The sequence below is a fragment of the Cyrtonyx montezumae genome, unplaced genomic scaffold (assembly GCF_038088225.1).
Source record: "Cyrtonyx montezumae isolate F1298 unplaced genomic scaffold, pur_monq_1.0 scaffold_1, whole genome shotgun sequence".
Taxonomy (NCBI): Eukaryota; Metazoa; Chordata; class Aves; order Galliformes; family Odontophoridae; genus Cyrtonyx; species Cyrtonyx montezumae.
The window spans coordinates 25,712,327-25,732,992 of NW_027071825.1; the positions used below are offsets into that span (position 1 = coordinate 25,712,327).

The following is a 20,666-nucleotide window of genomic DNA, read 5'->3' on the forward strand; positions in this document are numbered from 1 at the left end:
TGACATGGGGCTGCAGTAGTGCATCTATCCTTGGCTCTGGGGTGGGTTGGGTTCACTTGCAGACAGGGAGAAGTGAGACGTGACATTCCCCTGGTAAGTTATGCTTTGGCAGCGATGCTTGCCCCTTCAGAAACACCATCTTCATGACTCAGCAGGGCCAAGTGGGGGATTTTGGTGGCTGGGATGTCCTACTGCTGGCCTGAGGAGGTTCTGTGGGGCACAGAACCGCTTGCGTCACACCTGCCCACTGCCCACCAGGATTCACTGAGATGCAGGGCATTGTGGCAAGAGATCTAAGGAGCTTGAACTACAACTATTTAATTTAAAAAATAAACGAAAAGAAAAAGTTAATCTAGATCTGTTGAACAAAGAGGAAGCCCCTGCTCTGAGCATGCTGGGAGGACGGACCAGGGGGACCATTTTCCCAGTGACATGCTGGGAGGGGGGATGGAGCTGCCCCCCAGTGAGCACACCGAGCACATCTCTGCCTCTTCTCCCTCCCTGCATACAACGGGGAGGACAGTTCCCATAAGATAAAAAAAAAAGAGACCAAACCATTCCCCATGGGACCGTGCCACCGTTCTCTGGATGTTGCTGCACTACGGAGCGTCAGTGCTGAGAGTGAGAGGTCGTGGGGTGGGGAGAGAGATGGAGACACAGAAAGAGAGAGAAAAGTGTGATGGAGAGCTGTAGGGACATGGGATGACAGGGCCGTTCTGCTGCAGGGCCTCTGGCACTTAGCCAGAGGTGTTGATGTAGAGCTGGCTCTTGAGGATGTAGTCAATGACAGGTTGGCAGAGGTAATCCACAACGTGTCCATCCCCATGCTGCAGGGCCAGTCTAGGGGAGCAGGGGAAGAGGAGGATCAGAGCTCATGGGGGAGGTTGGTCAGCCCCCTTCCAGGAATTAGGGATCCTGGCTGAGGGCTGGGAAACACGGTGGTGTCCCCATGAATGGAGGGGTTGGCTGGGGGCACCCTCAGCATCACCCACCTGCTTTTGGTAGAGCTGACGACCGACATGGGGTGGTTGGAGTCGTCCTTCACCACCAGGATGTTGTTCTGTGGGGGGAGAAAGAAGAGATGAGCAAAAAGGAAAGGATGAGAATCAGTATTTGGCTCCCCATCCCTGTTTGGACATGGGAGACTGCTGCTTCGTGGCCATATTTGTGATCCCAGATAGAAGCTGAGGCAAAACCAAGGGGGGAACTCTTCAGCTCCCATGTCCAGTGTGATGCTGGTGGGGCTGGGGGGCACTTTGAGGCTCTCAAGAAGGTTTAATCTCATGGAAAGGTGTAGCAAAGGGCAACAACGAGGGGAACAAAGACAGCAAAAAGTCTGGAGGACAAGATGTATGAGAAGCAGCTGAGGTCCCGTGTTCAGCCCAGAGCAGAGCAGGCTGAGGTGGGCTGGTGGCAGATCCTCTCAAGGGTGCTAGTGGACAATGATAGGGCCCGAGAGAAGCATTGAGCTGAGCCAGGGGAGGGGAGGGGAGGGGAGGAGGGTAGGGAAAGAGTCTGCCCCATGGGGCAGTGGGCATGGCCACAAGCTGTCAAAGCTCAGGGAGCACTGGGACACCGCTCTCTGTCGGGGGGGGTTGGTTGGTGGGGTGTGTGGGCCGGGGCTGGGCTCAGTGTTCCCTTTGGATCCCTTCAAACTCAGGATGATCCTATGGCTCCCTAACCATGTACAAATCCACTTACTTTGTACTTGCGGAGTATTGAGGAGTGGTTCATGATCCGGTCGGGGTCTGCTCCATCCCGGGGCACCACCACAATCCCAAACTCCCCAACAATCACCTCCATCTAGGTAGAATCAACCCAAACAGTTTCACAACCTGGCAGTGCAAAATCTGCCGTTGTCTCCCAACCCCAAACCAAGCTGCATCCCCCATGAGTGCTTGGCAAAACGTGGATGGGGTTAACCTATGGGGTTAACCTCAAACTTTCTCTTTCCGGACAACCTTTGGCAAAAACTTGGATTTATTAAGGAGCAGTGCTGGTGACACGCACAGTGATCTGTGGTGGATGAAATAAAAAGGAACAGGGTTAAACTCTGTTAATGAATGTTGAAGTTAGGCTTCAGGGATAGGTTGTCATGGTAAGAAGGGCAGCAGCAGCAGATGTTGCCCGAGGATGACACGAACTCTGCCTCGCTGGAGATGGGAGCGGAGGAGGCAGCAGCTGCACTGATGCACATTGCCTTTACAGCCCCTCATCCCTGGATTTCTTTGTGTTGATGTTATTCAGTGTCTCAGAGATGTTGCTCTGTAGCTGATGACCATGGCCAGGACGGAAGGGAAGAGGATTGCTGGGGTGGTGCATGGATCCCAGCACCCTCCTTTTTGCTAGAGCAGAGTGCTCCTACTGGCGTGGGTGCTCAGTGTGTTCTCTAGTGCTATTTGAAGCACTTTTTGGGTTTAGTGGTGTTTGAAATAGGCTCATCTCAGTGCACTGAAATGTGCCTGAATCCTAGCGGGACACTGTAAAAGCACCAAGTCAAGGCCACACGCAGAGCTAGCCATCTCTGTAGAGGTCATTTGCCACCTGCAGGTTGGATCTGCCTTTGCAAGGGAGGGTAAAAGCGACTTCTCCATCGTTTATCATGTGTTCTGCCATGTGGATGTGATCTCAACTGCTCTCTCCCACATCTCACCATAGCCATTACTGCAGAGCGCTTGCCTGTGTGTGTCAGGCAATGTCTAGCTGAGGGTTCAAGACCATTCTTCTTCTCAGCCTTAATTCTTCTTCTGTTATTGTTTTACTTATTTTTTTCTTTTATTACTGTTATTATCTGTTCTTTTGTTAGGTGAAAGCTGCTGGTATGGTTTTAAGGGTCGTTCATTTCTAACATCAAGGCAACACTCCTCTTCCATCAGCTTTTGTAAACCAGGAGTGCAGAAGCCCCCGTTGTTCGTGCAGCAGAGGAAGGGATGGGGGGTGATGGAACAGCAGGGATGGCTGCTGCAGGCCTGGAAGACCAGGGCAGCACCCGGGAGGTGGTAGAGGAGGAAGGATGGAGCCAAAGGAAGGGGAGCAGGGGGCCCTGGCAGAAACTCACATCAGACTCATTCCAGAGGCCGGGGATGCAGAAGGACTCCAGCAGGTCGCTGCCACAGAGCAGGAGGATGCGCAGTTCTGGGGGAAGGAAACAGAACAGCTCAGAGATGGGGGCAAACGGGGCTGAGAACACCTCTCTCCCTCCTTTCTTGCTGTCTCGTTGTTCTGCTCAAGGGTATTTTCTGCCACCAAAAGAACATCTCCTGCCAAAACAAATCCTGCTGAAAAACCTACAATCCTCCTTGCTTCCCCAGCTGTGCCAAACAGAAAGCCTACCCTGAATTTCCCTGTGCACTATTTCAGCTCCTCTCCTGCACTGCTGGGTCGCTGCCAACACTGCTGTGGGCTGCTGAGCCACCGAGGTGTGCCCTGAAGGTGTGGTGTCTCATGGGGTCAGGTGGTATTTCTGTGTTTTTGGGCTGTGTGACCTGTTGCAGGGGTTTGATCTGCAGAGATGTGTGGAGCTCCACTGAGCCTTGGGCATGGCTGGATTTTCCTACAGCAAGGCAGTACAACTGCATGACGAAGCACTAGAGCTTTTAGGATTTGGTTTTTTGCAAACCCATAGAGGAAAGCTACAGAACTGCCCAAATAGGGGGAGGGTGCTCAGTGGTGGTGGGGGGTATGTACTCACCAATCTCCTCGTATCTCATCACTGTCCCCAGGTTGGCATTTTCATCTGGGAGGGAAGAAGAGAGGTGCTGGTACCTATCAGATGGTGCTGGGGAGGCAGATGGAGCTGGGGGCAATGCTGTACTCCTGTACCTACCCACAAAGGTGAAGCGCTCCATGGGTGGGCGAACACAGCAGATCCGACTCAGGCTTTCTCCTACCTTCCCCAGGATCTTTGCTGAAGGCAGAGAAGAAGGAAATTAAGATAGGGAGAGGCCTCAGCCATGTCTGACTGACTGCCTGGAGCATGGGATGCTCCCATGCATGGGGACAGCAACTCCCACATCTCTAGAAGATGACTCAGCCTTCAAATAACCAAATAACCCTCAGGCACTACAAGTTTCCTGAGAGACCTCACCCAGGTCAGCTGAAAAATAAAATGATTGTTTTTTTTTTTTTTTCAGCTGGAGCAGAAAAGAACAGAAATACACAGCCAGGAATGCAGAGGGAACTGGGCTGGTGTTCATCATGAGCATGGAGACAGGTTGGCTTAACACAGAGTTCTAGAAATCTCTTGTTTAATTTGAGACTAACTAAAAATAAATCCGAGTCGCGAGGCAGGTTGGGGATCCTGGGGCTGCAGGGAGCACAAGCACACTGCTACTCCCCATCACCAGTGGTGCCAGCAAGCTGAAAAACTGCAAGGAGGGGCTGGGAACCCTTCTCCAACATTAGAGGTGAAAGAAGACATGCTGGAGGAGCTCAGGAGCACTCCTGAGCAAGTGTTTGGTACCTCACAATGGGGTGTGAAGATGGTGGCCAGCTCCTCCCCTCCCTCCCCAGTGCCACCTACCTGCAGTGGGCTTGTTGGACACGTTGTTGTTCTGGTAGATAGGCTGTGTAGACTCATTCTGAGGCTGTCCGATCACGGGGGTGATGGAGGGGGTGTTGACATTGGACAGGATGCAGCCGGTCACTCTCTGCAGCAGGAGAGAAGTTTAGTTGTAAAGATGGCTTCCCCAAGGCTGGAGATGCTTCCCAAAACCTTTGCTGCCCCAGGAGTCATCCACTGTCACTGAGATGAAGGTCATCATTAGTGACAGACCCATCCATCTGACTTTAGCTTTCCTGTTGCTTTATAATCTCATGGGTCTTGGGCTTGTAGGACCTTACTGCTCCTTAATCACTTGTTTGTTCCCTGCTGATCAGTGATAATGCAAATAGTTGATCCAAAGGGCTCTATCTGCTTTCATAGGCAGAGGAGCAGAGAACAACTGTGACAAGATGCCTCGCATACTTCTTCAGGTCAGAAGTATGTATCTCCTCCATCTGTCCCAGCCATGTTCTGGGCTTTGGTATCCACCACTGGGCTCGAGAACCCAACTGGGCAGAGGATGGATGGTGTCTGCAGCCTGATTCTGGTGCAGGACCAGGACACAAGGTGCAGATAGACTCACCTTCATCAGGTCGCGGTGGTGCTCCAGCACGCTGCAGGTGGTCTGCCAGGTGTCCTGGTAACACTCCCAGGGGTCCACCCTGCAGGAGCACAGGAGGCAGCAGCATTGGTTGGTGGCTGCTGCCATTTTGTCCTCGCCACACCGCCTCCTTCCTCCAAACCTTCCACCCAGCTCTCCCTACTGGCTTTGTCCCTCCATGTCCCTTCCCTGTCCTGGAGTGGGAGAGAACCTGAATATGTGCCCATGCCCAGACTGTTCTGTACTCTTGAATCCCGATCCATTTGGCATAGATATATCAACATGTATCTTCCTGGTGTCATTGCTGGTCCCAGCTCAGGCGTGGGGTCCTGTGGACCAAGGATTGCTTCTCTGTACCCCCAGCACCCATTCCCTGCAGTGGTCTTTGTCACTCACCGGATCCAGTCGGAGGACTGCACCGCCAGCTGGCACATGGTCAGGCGGTGCCGGCTGGACACCAGGCCCTGGAACAATAAAACTGAGGATTAAAATGAAGCAATCCATAACGATGGCTTAAAAAACAGCAACAACAAAAACCCTACAAGCAAACAAAAAAAAGTTATCAGAGTTCCTTGCTTCTGGATTCTTGCCTGTCAGAGCTGAAGTTCTGAGTGTGGTTACCTGGGGTACGGTGGGCCCAGGCCCACCAAGGGTGGTTTTTCCTGGTGCAATTTCTGCATCTCACAGGAGAGGAATGAACAAAATCTCCTCTAAGATTTTTTTCCCCCTCCAGATAAAGCTCATGTGTATTAGGATAAAAATTGGCTCCAAAATCACTTAGCCAACACAACCCGAACGAAATAATCTCCATCTTTTTGGATGGTAGCATTTCTTTTTGCTTTCTGGTTCTATCTGGGTACAGGCTCTCACTGCAAGTTTCACCTGGCTGGTTTTATCCCTCTCCATCCTCTTGGAGGCTTTCTCATGGCTCCTCAATGCTTAACGTTGCACATACAAAGGAGAAAGAGATAATGGGAACAACTCACCGTCTTCCCATAGGAATCATGCACGGGTGAGACAATGCCACCGATGACGATGAACCGTCCAGTCTTGTGCAGGTAATCACGGGCTCTCTCTAGAGAAGGGCAAGAGGGGATCAGTGCATTAAGCCATTCCACCAAGCCCCACAAAACTGGCCTTATTTCTTTGCCAAATGCTGTTTGGAGGTTTCACCTCCATATGGCCATCACCTGCTGTGCTCTGAAAGCTGATCCCTCAGCTGCTGGCTGTGAATCTGGTACCTGTCACCATCCTCTCCAAATAGGAAATCCTAAGGGCTCTATTGTGCTCATCCTCCACTGGTTTTTCTTGTATTCTTCATGGCTTGGGTGTAGCAGGATTGCTAGAGAAATGTTTTGAAAGCACATGAGGCTGGCCAGCCTGTATGTCTGAGATGAGATAGCGGAGTGTGCATGTGTGTGCTGCCCACCCAAAATGCTGGATAGGAACAGATAACAGCAGCACAGGGAGACGGGGCTCTGTTTTGGTCTAAGTTTCAGTGGAACAACCCTCAGTGCTTTGGGACAACATAAAAAAACGCCTCCAAGGGTGTTGGTCCTGGAGGCTGATATGGGACTGGAGATGGGGAGTGAGGCCATTTGTTTGTGTTTTGGGTTTGCTTTGGTCATGTGAGCTAGAAGTGAGCAGGAAAGGGCACAGTGTGCAGCAGGCAAGCAGGGAATTAGGGCAGGGATTGTTCAGCTATCCCTGCTGAAAGAGGCTGGTAGCAATGCTGAGCATTGACCTTCCTGTGGACCCAAAAATACTATAGGGAGAAGGATTTATGGGAGGCAGGAAAGGTTCTGGGATCTTCTGGCAGATTCGGAGGATCCCAGCTGAGCTCAGGAGGTGATGCATGAAGCCAGGCAGTTCACTGGGTGCAGACAAATCCTTCCCTTGGGATGAAAAGCACACCGGGGTCTGTCTGTGTACCCATGTCTCTATCTAAAGCCACTTCTGTGCAGTAACCCATGTAGAACAGCTTGGGCAAAATTAATTGTGTTCCCTCAAGTTTTAACATGCATTAGAAGGACTGTTGTTCACAGAAACAGCTATTGGGGCACTTAGAAGTCAATAATGGTATGATGATTATTGTGGACTTTTGTTTCCTGTGCCCTGAGCAGCTCTAGGTCCCTGGGACATCCCGTGGGACATGTGTTAGCCTTAATGCACCTCCTTGACTCACCCTAAATCCTCTCTCTGGCTTTCTTCATGATTGTTCTCTGTGCATGTTAGCATCCAGAGAAATAAAAATGGGGTTAAATAATTCAATCTGTGCAGTGGAGCAAGGAGCAAATCTTGAATGGCTGAATTAGACATACCTAAAGCTACCCTGCATGACTTTGGGATCCTGGACTCGATGGGGTTAAAACCAGCAGTTTGGTTTGAATCATTTTCTCTTTTTCCCATCTTTGCTGGGTATTCTGCCTGTTGGGATCCACATGGAGCATCTCCCTCCGCCAGTGGCTCTCACTGACCCAGCCCAACACATTTCCAGTGGTATGGGGTTGCCAATGGGGATAAAATGGGTTGGACAGGGTGTTTTAGAGGAGTGAAGATATCGAGTGGGATTTCTGGGAAATTGTCCCTTATCACTAAACCAGCCCCCAGAAAAGCCTACAAGGAACTGTAGGGAAAGCTTCTCTCTCTTGGATGCAATTTGGGTGCTGCTGGTGACGTCACTACATCGATCAGAAAGGGAGAAAAGTCCTTTATTTTCTTCTGAACCAGACCTTTCTGACATCTTTCACAGAAACTGTGTCCTGGTACCTCTTATGGACCTTTTAAAGAAGACAGCATAGAGCATAGATCTTGCAATTAAAATGGGAAAAAAAAGAAAGAAAGAAAGAAATTCACTATCAAAAAAACCCCAAAGTAATCGATTTTTGAATTTACACATCCTCTCATTAGTCCCTGCTTCGCCCTGGCTTGAGTTTTCCTTGCCTAGAGAAGATGAAAGTCAATGATCTGTTCACTTCCAAGCCTTCCCATTCACGGGCAGCCTCTTTATAATGTTTACTCCAAGGTCAACAAAACAGTGCACACGTTGCCTTTGCTTCATGGCTGTAACCATGGTAACCAATGCTCTTAGTTGGCCTTGAGTTTTTGGTGGCCAAATCCAGAAGTTCCAGGGAAGTATCAGGAATGTGAGACAGAACATGAATATCAGAGAGCAGACAATGAATAAGATGAGACAGAATGTGGAGGCCAGGACAGTGACTGGGGACCTGGAGCAGGTGGCTTTAGGGTACCCCAGAACAGCAGTGCTGATGCTTGCAGCATCTCAATACACCACTAGACTGCATTAAAGCTTTGTGTTTTTTAACTGATTCAATTTTCTTGGGCTGGATTGCTCTTCAGTGCGTAGATAGAGAAAGCTACAGGCAGCTGTAGCCACGCCTGTCCAAGTATATAAGCTTATCCAGCCCTGAGTATCATCTTCTGCACAAGGCAAGACAAAATGACTTCAGATTTTCTCAGAGGAGATGGTGCCTCCTGCCATGGTGTGGTCTCCCAGCCCAAAGGTAGCGGTGCTGTGCATTATGTGGGGTTAAGCTGAGTCACACAATGCCAACCCAAGTGTTTTCTTCTAGGTTTGGGGGGGGGAGGGTTAGAAATCTGATGTTGTGTTTGGTGGGTCATTGCTTTGAATGATTAAGGCTGTTCTGATCTTGTGATGCTTTCTCCAAACCCCGCAGGTCATTCCATACCCTCAGAAAATGCTTTTGTAGCATAGAACCTGTTGTAAATTTAATATTCTGCTTTTGGAGACCAGCTTGAAGACTTCTTTGTGCCATGGTGGTGCCAAAAACAATGCAACAGTGTCGCACTCCTCTTCCCACCTGTATTCCTTATGGTCAGCTGTCCATATAGCTCCCAGACTCATCTCCTTATTCATAGCTTCGCATCTGCTTATTCAAAGCTTTTTGCCTGGGAAAAACACCTTCTTGTTAAGGCTAAGGGTTACTGGCTGCCCTTTTGTTAGTGTTAAGGGTTATTATTTTGGCTTAGCATTAAGGGTTTAGGGCTAACAATTTGTGTTAAGTTTAAGGATAACCATTTTGGGTTAGGGTTAAGGGTTACCATTTGGTGTTAGAGTTAAGGGATGATGCTTACCATTTCGCAATAGGGTTACACTTCTGGGTTCAGGTTTAGGGTTACCCATTTGTGTTTATTGTTAAGGTTTATCCTTTTTAGTTAGGGCTAATGGCTAACCTTGTGTGTTAGCAAAAAGGGTCTCAGGGTCTGAGTCCCAATTCTGTTGGGTTTCAGGACTGTTGCCATTGTGCTCAGCCTGCTGGCAATGTCTCCAAACCAACAGCTTTGCTTGTATCGGGCCGGCATGGGAGAACTGGGCTGGGCTGAAATGTCCCCAGCCCAACCTTCCTTCCCTCTGCCATGGAAACATTTTGTGTGTTTTTGGAACTGACAGAGTTCTGCAAAATGAAAGGTAAGACAAGGCTGATCACGGGGCGCTCTTCAGGGCTATGAAAACAATAAGCAATTATTTTGTCCAGATCACATGAAAAAAAAAACAAAACCATCTTGCTCCCCTGCTAGGAAATCACTGCCAATTTAAGGGAGGCTTCTTCATGGTGATCGTCTCTGAGCATATTTAATTGTAACACCTCTGCTCCACTGCTGCTCCTCCATCACCTAAATGAAATCAAGTATTCCTTGCACTTCATTTTTCGAGGTGTAAATTCAAATGCCTTTGTATCTGATTCATACACACCCTTAGGAGTTTCTTTTTCTCCCTTTTATTTTCGTTTATTCATTCATTCACTCACTAATTTATTGCAGAGGAGGAGACACAGCCCATGGGATGCTACAGGGACATGGCTGCAAACCCACAGGTGCTGGCTCCCTGGCTGAAGTACATCCTCCTGTGGGGTGAGTGACCCAGATACGCAAGCATGATGCTTTACCCTTCTAAATCCTGTCAGGCAAGGAGCCAGAAATTATTCTCAGCCTAATTGAGTGATGTATATAGATATATATATGACTCTGATTGCCAGATCAGGGATGTATTTGTGGCTACATCTGTTCGGGCCTTCAAAAATGCTGAGAAATGAAATTACCATGGCAGCAGGCTGGGGTCGATATGGAGGCTGATGTGTGGGATGAAGGCATTGTCCCTCTGTCTCTGGGCTGCGGCCAGAGGGGCTGAGCCCCTTCAAGGCTGTCCCCATCCTCACCACAAAGCCTGGCTCCTCTGCCTCCTGCCCAGCTTTTGGTACTCTCCAGGAGCTGCAGTCCCTGAGGGCCAGGATGACGCTTCTGCTACAGAAACAAGCCCTGGCTGCCCTCCAAGGAAAGCTTCCCTTCCCAAAGAAGCAGGAGGAGGGGAAAGAAATATCCCATTAAGCCCCATAATGCTTAATGATTTTCATCTCCAAGCTAATTGCTCTGTTACACTTCCCCCCCACACCCTGTTAGTCCATAGCTGCATCTAGGCACCGCAGAAATCAGAAAATTGGAAGGGACCTTCATGCTAAATGGCTTCAGTTGTTGCTGCACTTTTCTTTTAATGGATTTTGTAGGCACAAAAAAGAAATGGCCAGCAAATGCCTTGAGATCAGAGGTGGAAGCTGAGCTTTTAAAGCCTGTAAGCCCAGTTAGATGCCCCACCAGTGCCCAGCTGCCTGAGGGACAACAAGGGGACCCAATCCATCGCCGTCTGCTCATCACTCCTGGCTTCAGGACAGAAAGACAAAATTAGAGGCTTAAAAAATAGAGTGAAGAAAAGGTTGAAGACTGAGTCAGTTCACAGCAAGCTGGCCTAGAAATAGCAGAGCATGAGACCCAATGGGCAGGGAGCTGGCCAGTTCCAGTCTATCTGGGTCCCCCAGCTGATGCTGTAAAAGAACAGCCTGTTTGTCATTACTCAAACTCAGATTTAATTCAAAGACATCCCAGTATTTTATCTTTTCTCAGGACTAGAATATTGCAACGGGATGTGTATGAGTAGGCACACAGTAACTGGGGAAAATCCTCCAGTTTGTGGAGTCTGAGAATATGCTCTGGAGGAAGAGTTTAATATCTGGCAAAGCAACGCATGCCAAAATGTTTTTCCCAGAATGCTGACGTATCCCAAAACGGAGGGAAGGAGCAGATGAAAGCAGGAATTCCCCATCAGCTGAGTGAGGTGAGTACAGAGGGCTATTAGGGGGAGCTTGTCTTGAAGCTGCCACCAGCTGCTCTGCACAGGCACTGGGCCCACTTTTTCATCTGGCAAGTGGTTAGCATGTTGCTGTCACTGTCACCAGTTATAATGACCTCTGGCACAGGCACCCAGAGAAGCTGTGAGGTTTCAGCCTTGGAGATTTCCAAAAGCCACCTGGATGTGGTCCTGGGCACGCTGATCTGGGTGGCCCTGCTGAAGCAGGATGGGACCAGATGTACCCAAAGGTCCCTTCTGATGCCAACCATTTGTGATTCTGTGTGATTCTGTTATGCGACATGCTGCTGTTTTTTGCCCAGAGAACATGTTGGGAAAGTCTTCCTGGCAAAGGATGAGGTGAATGTGCTCAGAGCCTTGCTGGATCTCACCTGAAACATGGGCAGCCAACTCCTGCCAACCATATTCACTTGATGTTTGATAGCCACAGCTGCTTCCCGAGTGGCTTGAGGTCTTGGTGATGGTGAGAAGACCTACCAGTTCTCCTGGCCATCAGCTCGGAGGGGAGCGATGATGGCTCTGATTTGCTGCAGGAGAAAGGTGGTGAGCTCTTTTCTTTCTTCCAGCACAGTATTTTCTCATCATTTAGAGATAAATGTGCCAAAATGATTACAGATGAGCATTTGAGAAAAAATACCCTGAGCCCACTGAGCCAGAGCAGGGAACAGCGCAGTAATGTGCCCTGCCAAGCAGGAAGGAAGAAAAAGAGGTGCTGCAGGGATACAGCAGTCTTGTTTTGCCACAAAACCCATCAGATTCTTTGCCTGAAGCAGGGGATGAGTGTCACCACTGATGGCTACTTTTCTTGCTGCCTGTCTCCCAAGGGGTATCCCGCTGACTTTTTCAAGGCAAATGCTGGCCCACAACAGAGCTCCATCAATTTCCAGCATGAATATAGCCCCAAGCTTCCATTACATGGCTATGTCTCTGCTTCAATTAGAGCCTAAATATCAGAAGCCAAAATGAACTCTTTGGTGCACAGAGGAGAGTGTGTTCCAGCTACACCCAACAGCTCGCTGTTCTCAACATCCCATGGGCACTATCCAAAGGTAACACAGAAGGCCATGCAGGAGGTGTGAGCCTCTCAGTGAGCATGTGTGGATTTGAAATGGAAGTGCAGACCCTGGTTCGTTGAATAAGGTTGCAGGAATGAATGGGTTTCTGGGTTCACTTGCATTTGGTTGAGGCAGGAGATGTGTGGCCCATTTCAGGAGGTGGCATTGTTTATGAGAGAACACAGTGCCTCATCGACAGTAATAAATAGTGCTAAATATTTAAGAGTTTATAAATATTTCAGAAGAATCCTTGAGTGGTTGCTGATGGAGTTTAGTCAGGTGCTGGGCAAAGCTCCTCCTCTCTGTGGGTCAGGCGGATGGAACAAGATGCTTGAGAGGACAAGGGGTCAGTGGGCGTTCCTCCACAGTGTTGCAGAGCCCGTCCCAAATTAATGTAAAGGATGCTGAGATGAGAACACAGATAAGTGGAGTTTTCCCTGCTACAACATCTAATGTGTAATATCTCACTTGGAAGACTATAAACAATATTTATCCTTGATTGGCTGATCCCTCCACTCCCCTGAGTCCAACAATGCCATGCCAGTGCCTGTGGGGAGCAAAGCTGTCCTGAGTCCCATTGTCAGCTGCAATGTCCTGCTGAGAGTCCCATCAGCTACCTCTAGCTCATTGATGGCCAGAACTAATTGCACATTCAGATCTTGGAGAGGAGGTGAAATGGAAGCACAAGGCAGCCTTCACTTCTTGCTCATGTTGCAGACTGCAGGGACAAAGCTTTTCAAGACCCCGAGCCTTCGCTAGATGGGGAATTTTGCTTCTGGCCATCTGCAGATGTATTTGCATTTAAGGAAAAGGAGACGGGACAAACTCCACTCACAGCCCTGTTTCAGGCAGCAAGAGGCTCATTAAACTGCTTTGCACTTTGATTGTCCCAGCAAGTAAGAAAATTCGATTCTTGAAATTCAGACTACTGAATCAACACAACAGCAATGAAAAACCCAGCCCCTGCCTCTTCCTCCCTCTCTCCTTACCCAGCTTGGCCCCTTTATCTCCAAAGCCTGTTTACATAATGCAGCAGAGCTCAGCGCTGCGCCTTTGGAATAGCTGCTTTGAATAAGCAAGGAGCAGCCCACTGGGACTTTTCATTGCTCAAATTCTCTTAAGAAGCAGTGCAATTGGGAGTTTCACTTTTGATGGCTGAGTCCTCTTTCATTGTTTTTTATCAGAAGTATTTTTTTGCCCGTCTACTGACTGGCATACAAACTCTCTTCAATAACAGGTGCAATGCAGGATATAGGGAAAATTCCACAAAAAGGGTAGGGTAGAAAAGGTAGTGGATATTTACTGAATGTTGGGACTTTGAATTCACTCGATGCTTTGTCTTCCTGCATGTGTCCAGGAATTGACACTATGTGAAAGGCATTGAGTGGACAAAGCAGATGTAAAGCATGTAGGGTGCTGAGAAGAGTGCATCTGAACAACATGTCACAGGTTGTATCTACAGGGCTGGGGCAACACAGCAGTCAATAAAACAATCTGCAACAGACAGATGTGACAGAGTTGATTGAAAGCACCTACTCACTATCAGTGCTTGATACTGCCAAAATAAATAAATAAATAAATTCATATGCTTGTGAGACAATGAAGTAACATCATCATGGTCCTTTCTCTGGGGTTTGCCCAGTATGCTGCCTCTGAATCCAGTTCTGAGCATCCCTCAGCCTCAGTCAGCTGAATCTCATGAGTGCCAGGGCTTGAAACTCTGGCAGGGCAGAGAGGCCTAGGAATGCTCTGCTAATCAAAGTGTGATAAGCAGAAATGGAAACGGTGGTGGAGGAGTGGGTATGCCAGCAAGAGTCAAGTTTGATAGGTGACCAAGCTCTGGAGTTGAAACAGATAGTGGGTAGAGTGGCATAGAAATACACCAGTAAAACTGAATTTGGTGTGAAAGGTCATTTTCTGGGAGCCAGAAGGATGCATGTGAGAGGACAGGTTGTGTGCAGTTTCAGAACTTCATAAGGACAGAAGCAAATTTTGAATGTGCCCAAATGGGGAATTGTTGTATTTGCAGAGAAATGTTTTTTCTATAATTTAAGAAAGAAAGAAAAAATCAATATCGAAACATGGCTCTTTGATTTTAGTTCCCCCCTCCCAGGGCTCTGATGTTTCATTCTGCAGAAATCATCGGAAATCCCAGAGCTTTACATTTTCATAGAACAGGCCAAGCTCGTTCCCAAGAAGTACTACAAAGCTCACTCAGCAGAAGGTTTTCCCTTCAGACCTGAAATACCCAGAATGAACCGTGCTGATCCTGGAGCCTTTGACCTTGCACAGGGACACCTTTAATCCCAGCATTATGTCCCAAGATTGCCTTCAAAGTGAATTGTATTTTGTTGTTGCTGGTTTGTTTGTTTTCATTTATTTAAAATATGCTTTCTAACTTGCCCAATGGTCTCATGCTCTGGAGGAGGAATCCATGGCGTTGGAGTTCCCTGTGCCAGAGCAAGGTGGAGAAGTGATTTACTTGTCAAAGCAAGCAGGCATTCATCACATGGCAGAGTGCCAGCACAGGCTTCAGTGTATTTACAGCATCATGCGGATTGAATTTTGCTTTTGACATTGGCCTGTTGGCTTTTGTCCTTTGGGTGGCATTGCTTGCATGGAGAGGAAGTAGCAGGAAAACTGCAGTGAGGCCAGGATGAGTCCACCACGAGGCAAACTCAACCTGCTGCAAGGGAAGAGGACTAAGCACATATCCCAAGTTCAGTGTCCAGTGCTAAAAGGAAAGTAAAGAGAATTTAAGTTTGGGACCTGCTTTCCTTCTCTGCCCTTCTCCAGAGTATAAATGAGATGATGGATTTTCATCTGGGGCTGAAGCCGACCAACGATTGTGCCATGAGATTCTGCCCTCTTTCCTCCTGCCTTTCCTTCCCCTAGCATCATAGGCTGAGATTCTCATTGCCACAGAAATACAGAATATACAACTCAAAATTGTGACTCAGAACATACGTACATCTCAAAACACATTTGATACCACAAATAACTCGGAGTGTTTTCGGGGCTGTGTGGGTGTTGTCACAATCTTTAATATGGATGGTTGTACAGCACAATATCTCACCTCCTTTTCTATTATATGCTATATTTGTATTTTATTAATTATTTAAATCACTACATTTGTTTTATATACAGAGACGTGAATCAGGTTCATTTCATGAGTCCCTGGCAGACTGCAGATGGAGCACTGTTCAGGTAAGCTCTACTCCACACAGTGCAAGGGTCAGTCATGGGCTGCACTTCAGGTCTGGGGTTGTAACAAAATCCCAGCTTCCTGGGAACTCAAACATAAGGATGATACCAAGTCTGCAATTCACATCAGGTGGAAAAAAATAACAATGGGGAAAACTTTTCCGTGATAGAAAGGACTTGCAAATAAGTAACACATCTCTTATTCAGTCAAAAGTCCTTTCAGACACAGACTGGGCTTCAGCCAGAAAAAAACACAAGATCCATACTGAGAACTGAGCATACAGTGCTGTAGTAACACATCAGTGCAAATCTTATATATCTTCTAACCTTAACAAGTGCCATGACTTAAAAGATAAATCGTATCTATTTAAATTAAGCAAATGATCCTAACTGGCTTGTGAAGCCCAAATATTTGTCTGAAAATAAAGACAATCATTTTGCATAAATTCAGCTGCTGGAAATACAATATTTACAGGATGGAGTACTCTTTTTCCAGGCTCTCAGCACAGAGCTATAAAAGGAACACAAGTTTTGGTCAAGGTTCCCTTGCCTTCATTGATTCTTCTTTTAGACATGGGAGTATGGGGGGTCCTCAAACACAAATGAATAGGGATTTAGAAGTCAGTTTCCATGTAGATGACTCATATATTCCTATTCAGGTATCTTGGAACTTATAGGCCAAGATCTCTCCAGGAAATACAGAACAAAAATTCTACATCAAGCCATGTCTTCCTGAAATATTTCTGAATCTTGTTTATAAGCCTTCAAATGACAGAGAATCCACCAGGTGCCTTTTCTTACTTGTCAATCAGCTTTGCTCAAAAGCACACACTGAATTTCTAATCTGAAGTTGTGTGGTACCCCAACTTATTCCAGCATCTCCTCAGTTTTCCTCTGCTAAGTAAAGCAGCCTCCTTCTGCCACACATCCCTCCCCCATGCAGACACTCGTAGGCCATGATCTAGTCGCTCCTTAACGGCTTTTGTAGATCTAGACTGAGCCTCCCTCAAGTCTCATCATAAAACCTGTATCCGGAGCTAATGTAATTCTTGTTACTGTTATTCCAGGAAGGGTTTTGCTAATGCAGTATGTAAAAATAATACAACTTATCTTCCTATGTTTGATATTCATCTGCTTGCATGCACAAGGGTTGCATTTGTTGCTTTATTTACAGCATCACGCCATTTATATTCAGTGGGCTGTGCACAAGCATTCCTTAGTTCTTGACAACATCACTGTTTGGCAGAAGACATTTGTTTGCCTATTGTTTATATTTGATGTACATTCCTCCTTTCTGGCCACGACTTTGCATTTGACCTCACTGTTTGAGCAAGACCTTTTTATCAAACAGCCCAAGCCAGGCAGCACAACCAGCTCATGATCATCATTAATTCCAATTATATCAATTTTCTGATCATTGGCACTTTTTACCTGAAGGGATTCTGTATTGTATTCGAGGTGATTACTACAGATACAAAGAGACTGAACAAAAATAATAATATCTCACTGGGAATCTGAAAATGCCCACTGCATGCCGTTATTTCACTGACCCTTATTTTCTAAAATAAATGTTATTACTGGTATTTAGTCCAGTGAATATGGGTCACATTGATATTTTTAGTGTTACTTTTCTTAATCGGAATGTCATCCAGGACTAAATAATGTGGATTTCAAGATCTGTTTTATCAGTAGCTTCTTCTATTGAACCAAGTCTTTATAATTCTGTTTAATTCTGTTTTGATTTTTAAATAGTTCCTCTTGTTCCTTTTTGTTTGCAATTGTATTCAGATTATGGAATATAATTTTTTGAAGTTTCCATTGTATTGATGTCCAGGAACACAGTCTGTTTATACTTACAAAATGAAATTACAATGTGATCTTTTCCATCCAGAAAGCTATTATTTTTCTAGGCTGCTGACCGTCTCATTATGATCTATAAAAACAAAGCCTGATGCAGAAATACCCAAAGCTGGTTTCAATTATTTTTTTTTTTAGAAATTCATGTACAGCTTATAGAAACCCTAGGGATGCCTCCCCAGCAGCAGCAAGAGACCTTCAGCATCTGCTCCCCAGCCTGAAATCTCCCATCAGATATCAAGGATGATTCCAATCTCTGCACTCCAGGAAGGTATTTTAAAGGAGGTGATCCTTCTGCTCCCATTTCATTTGTTGGTCGGCAGTGGATGCTTCGCAGTAACAGGGCCCCCTTTCCCAGGTAAGTTGCTGCTTGTATACAGACATCGAGGCATTTCAAGCTTTATCTGAGTGGCCAGTATTTATGTCATGTCAGACTGTCTTTGACAGAGACTGCCTTTCCTCCCTCTCTCCCTCCCTCCCTCCCTCCTGTCTTGCCTGAACAGGCTGTAGCAGTGGTTTTAGCATCTCCATCATTTGGATCTCGTGGATGCTCAGTAATATCAATCATCTCACGCGAAGGTTTCCAATTCCTTTGACTCATTATCAGCTGAAAAGCTGGGTAGACTTAATATTTCAAATAACTGCCTGGGATTTTGTTCACTTCTGACAAACCTGGCTTTAGCTGCTTGGCCCAGTCCCTCTCTCCCCAGCCAGGGAGGAAATAAAAGTGCTGCAGCGACCGCAGACTTGCAGACCCTATGGATGAGCGGCAGCTTATAAACATAGCCAAGAGTCCTTGCCAGAACCGAACCCGCGGGTTTTGTGGGGGCGGGAGCGCGACAAGGGGGATGAAAGCAGGGAACTCTCACAGCTTACACGAAACGCAAATACAACCCAAGCCTGGATTTCAACCTTTCTCCCACGACACAGAAATCAGCCTCCTTGCCTCCCCTCCCCAGCCGTGGGGCCGTTTTCCGCGGTAGCCGCCAGGCTGATGGAGAGGCCGGCTCCGCGCCACCACCTCCTCTCTCGGCGACTTTATCATCATCCTCCGAGGACAGCGCCCGGCCGGCCCGGCCCCGACCCTCCCCGCCCTGAGGAGCCGCCGCTCTTTCAGAACCACCCGGCGCGGACAGCGCCCGTCCGCTGCGCCCTGGAGCCGCCCCGGCCCTGCGGTGCCGCCGCCCCCGCCCGCGGCGCCTTCAGCACCACCGAGCGCGGACAGCGCCCGGCCGCGGGGCCCGGGAGCGCAGCCCCGGTCGGATGTGCTCCCCCCGGTACTCCCCCTCGGAGCTCCCCTGGACCCCCCGGGGCAGTCCCCAGCCCCTCCCCGACCCCCTACCGCTGTCCCGGCGGGACTCACCGAACATCTGGATGTGGCCCTTGGTGATGGGGTTGAAGGTGCCGCAGGACAGCAAGATAACGTGGGTCTTGGTGGTCTCCGTCATGGTCCCGGCCCGGCCCAGCCCCAGCCGCTTTTTGTGTCTCGGTGCGGCTGCGGCGGCGGGAGGGAGGGAGAGAGGGAGCGGGGCCGGGGCGGGAGAGGGGGCGGGGCCGTGGCTGCGGGAGCGGGGACGGAGCCGGGACCTCCCCCCGCCCCCGCCCGGGGCCGGCGCTGGCAGCGTGGGGTACACAGAGCCCCCCGCGGGCACCGGGCCGCGCGTGGGTCCAAGCTGGCTTGCGTGTCCATACACATAACGCAGGGACGAGAGTGTACATGCGTTGCATCAGCCGCCCAGGGAGTGGGGGCCGTGGGCAGCCGCCCTCTGCGTGTGCCCGCACAAACTCGGTATTGGGGTGCAGCCGCGCAGCGTGTGCATCCACAGTCCGACTCAAAGGCCCTGGAGACCCCAGACACGGCCCTCTCCAGGGCTCCAGGGGAAAACCACCTTGGGGGGGCACCAAGCACATCCCTTTCGCCATCCGGAGGAAGTGAAATTCCCATAGATGGGCCAAAAAACAGCCTTTACTGCAAGGTAAACTAGTGCGGGGCTGACTAATAGTCTTCGTTGCTCATTTGTGCTTCTCGAGGCAGAGCTGTGGGCAGTTGCCTGCAGCCACCGCTGCCGCTTCTCCTCATTTCCCAAACAAAGCCTTTTCTCCCAGCAGGGAGTTATTTGTTTCCACCCAGTTTTCCTTTCCCTTCCTCTGTCTGTTAAATCCATTGCCCTCCTCTGTCACAGCCCCGAGCGATACGCAAGGCAGCTCCCCTGGGGAAGGAACAGGAGAAGTCATTGAGTTGCTCAGAGAACCCCTAAATCCTCCAGGTCCACGTCAGGATTAGGTCAGCCATTAAGTCAAATGTCCCTGGTGACCCCTAACCCACGTGAAGGGCCAAGAGTGCCCTAAAAACATTGGCATCGCATTTGCAAGGGAGGCCAGGGAAGCAGAGCCACCTTCTTCCATTGGTTGTATGGGAATAACAGCAATAAAAAATGAAATGAACAGATAACATCGTCAGGAAAGACGTGGTGCCCTTTTAGGTTGCCTCAGCAGTGGTGCTGTGCCTTCTCACGAGCTCTGTGAAGACAACTGATGTTTCAGAGAACGGGGTGAGATCTGGAGGTCCATGCTGGGCTCTTGGTGCTGCACCTCCTAGCTTGCCTCGAAAGGGAGAGAGCCACTGCTTCAGAACATGCCGTGGCTCTCTGCAATTCAGAGCTGCATAGCTCTGCCTTTAATTAGCGTTTATCAGCCTCAGGGTGACAGCAGAAAACCAGGGCATTCCTCAAGCCTCTCTTGGTCATACTTGTGCGCTCATGCGTGTATGTTTCTGTGTGTGTCTTCATAAAACTTGTTCTTTTTTTTTTTTTTTTTCTGGTTAAAAGTTAGCCAGCAGCTTCAAAAGTTATCTGTGGAGGCTGAGGGACAGACACTTCTTCAGCACCCAGGTGGAGGAATGGCATAGTGACCTCCCTGTGCTTGAAGTGCAGTGCTGGTGAGCCCATCTGCTCTGAAGCACTGATGAAGCATCAGTGCCTTTTGGGATTGTTTGTTTGTTTGTTGGGTGGTTATTCCCTCCCACCCCCCAAACTGGTTTTCCAATGGCATTAAACAAGTGAAGTGCCTGGTTGTGACACTCACACACTCAGCCCCCTCTGGGCAGGAGTGTGAGCACAAGATGAAGCACTGGGTGACCCGAATTCACAGGTTTTTGGCCCTGAACTAGGAGGTGGCCCTGCACAAGCTGTTTTCCATATTGCTCTCGTCCCGTTGAGCATCCTT

At 48.6% G+C, this 20,666-nt stretch overlaps 1 protein-coding gene across 1 annotated transcript; it reads right to left on the reverse strand.

The window, feature by feature from the left end:
* Nucleotides 1-536: 536 nt before the first annotated feature.
* NMNAT2 (nicotinamide nucleotide adenylyltransferase 2) lies at nt 537-18,919 on the reverse strand. Its single transcript, XM_065745407.1, has 11 exons — nt 18,805-18,919; nt 6,131-6,219; nt 5,541-5,608; nt 5,127-5,205; nt 4,523-4,649; nt 3,827-3,907; nt 3,692-3,736; nt 3,059-3,135; nt 1,702-1,803; nt 993-1,060; nt 537-840 (listed from the first exon to the last, which is right to left on the reverse strand). Exons 1-11 carry the CDS (start codon nt 18,887-18,889, stop codon nt 738-740), a joined length of 924 nt encoding a protein of 307 aa, XP_065601479.1. The 5' UTR covers nt 18,890-18,919; the 3' UTR covers nt 537-737.
* Between the last annotated feature and the right edge of the window lie 1,747 nt (nt 18,920-20,666).

Excerpts from the sequence above, each read along its gene's own strand:
- NMNAT2 (XM_065745407.1), bottom strand. The coding sequence starts at position 18,889 with ATGACGGAGACCACCAAGACCCACGTTATCTTGCTGTCCTGCGGCACC. Across the intron at positions 4,650-5,126 it reads ACCACCGCGACCTGATGAAG|AGAGTGACCGGCTGCATCCT; the intron begins GTGAGTCTATCT and ends CTCCTGCTGCAG. Across the intron at positions 841-992 it reads GTCAGCTCTACCAAAAGCAG|ACTGGCCCTGCAGCATGGGG; the intron begins GTGGGTGATGCT and ends CTGCTCCCCTAG.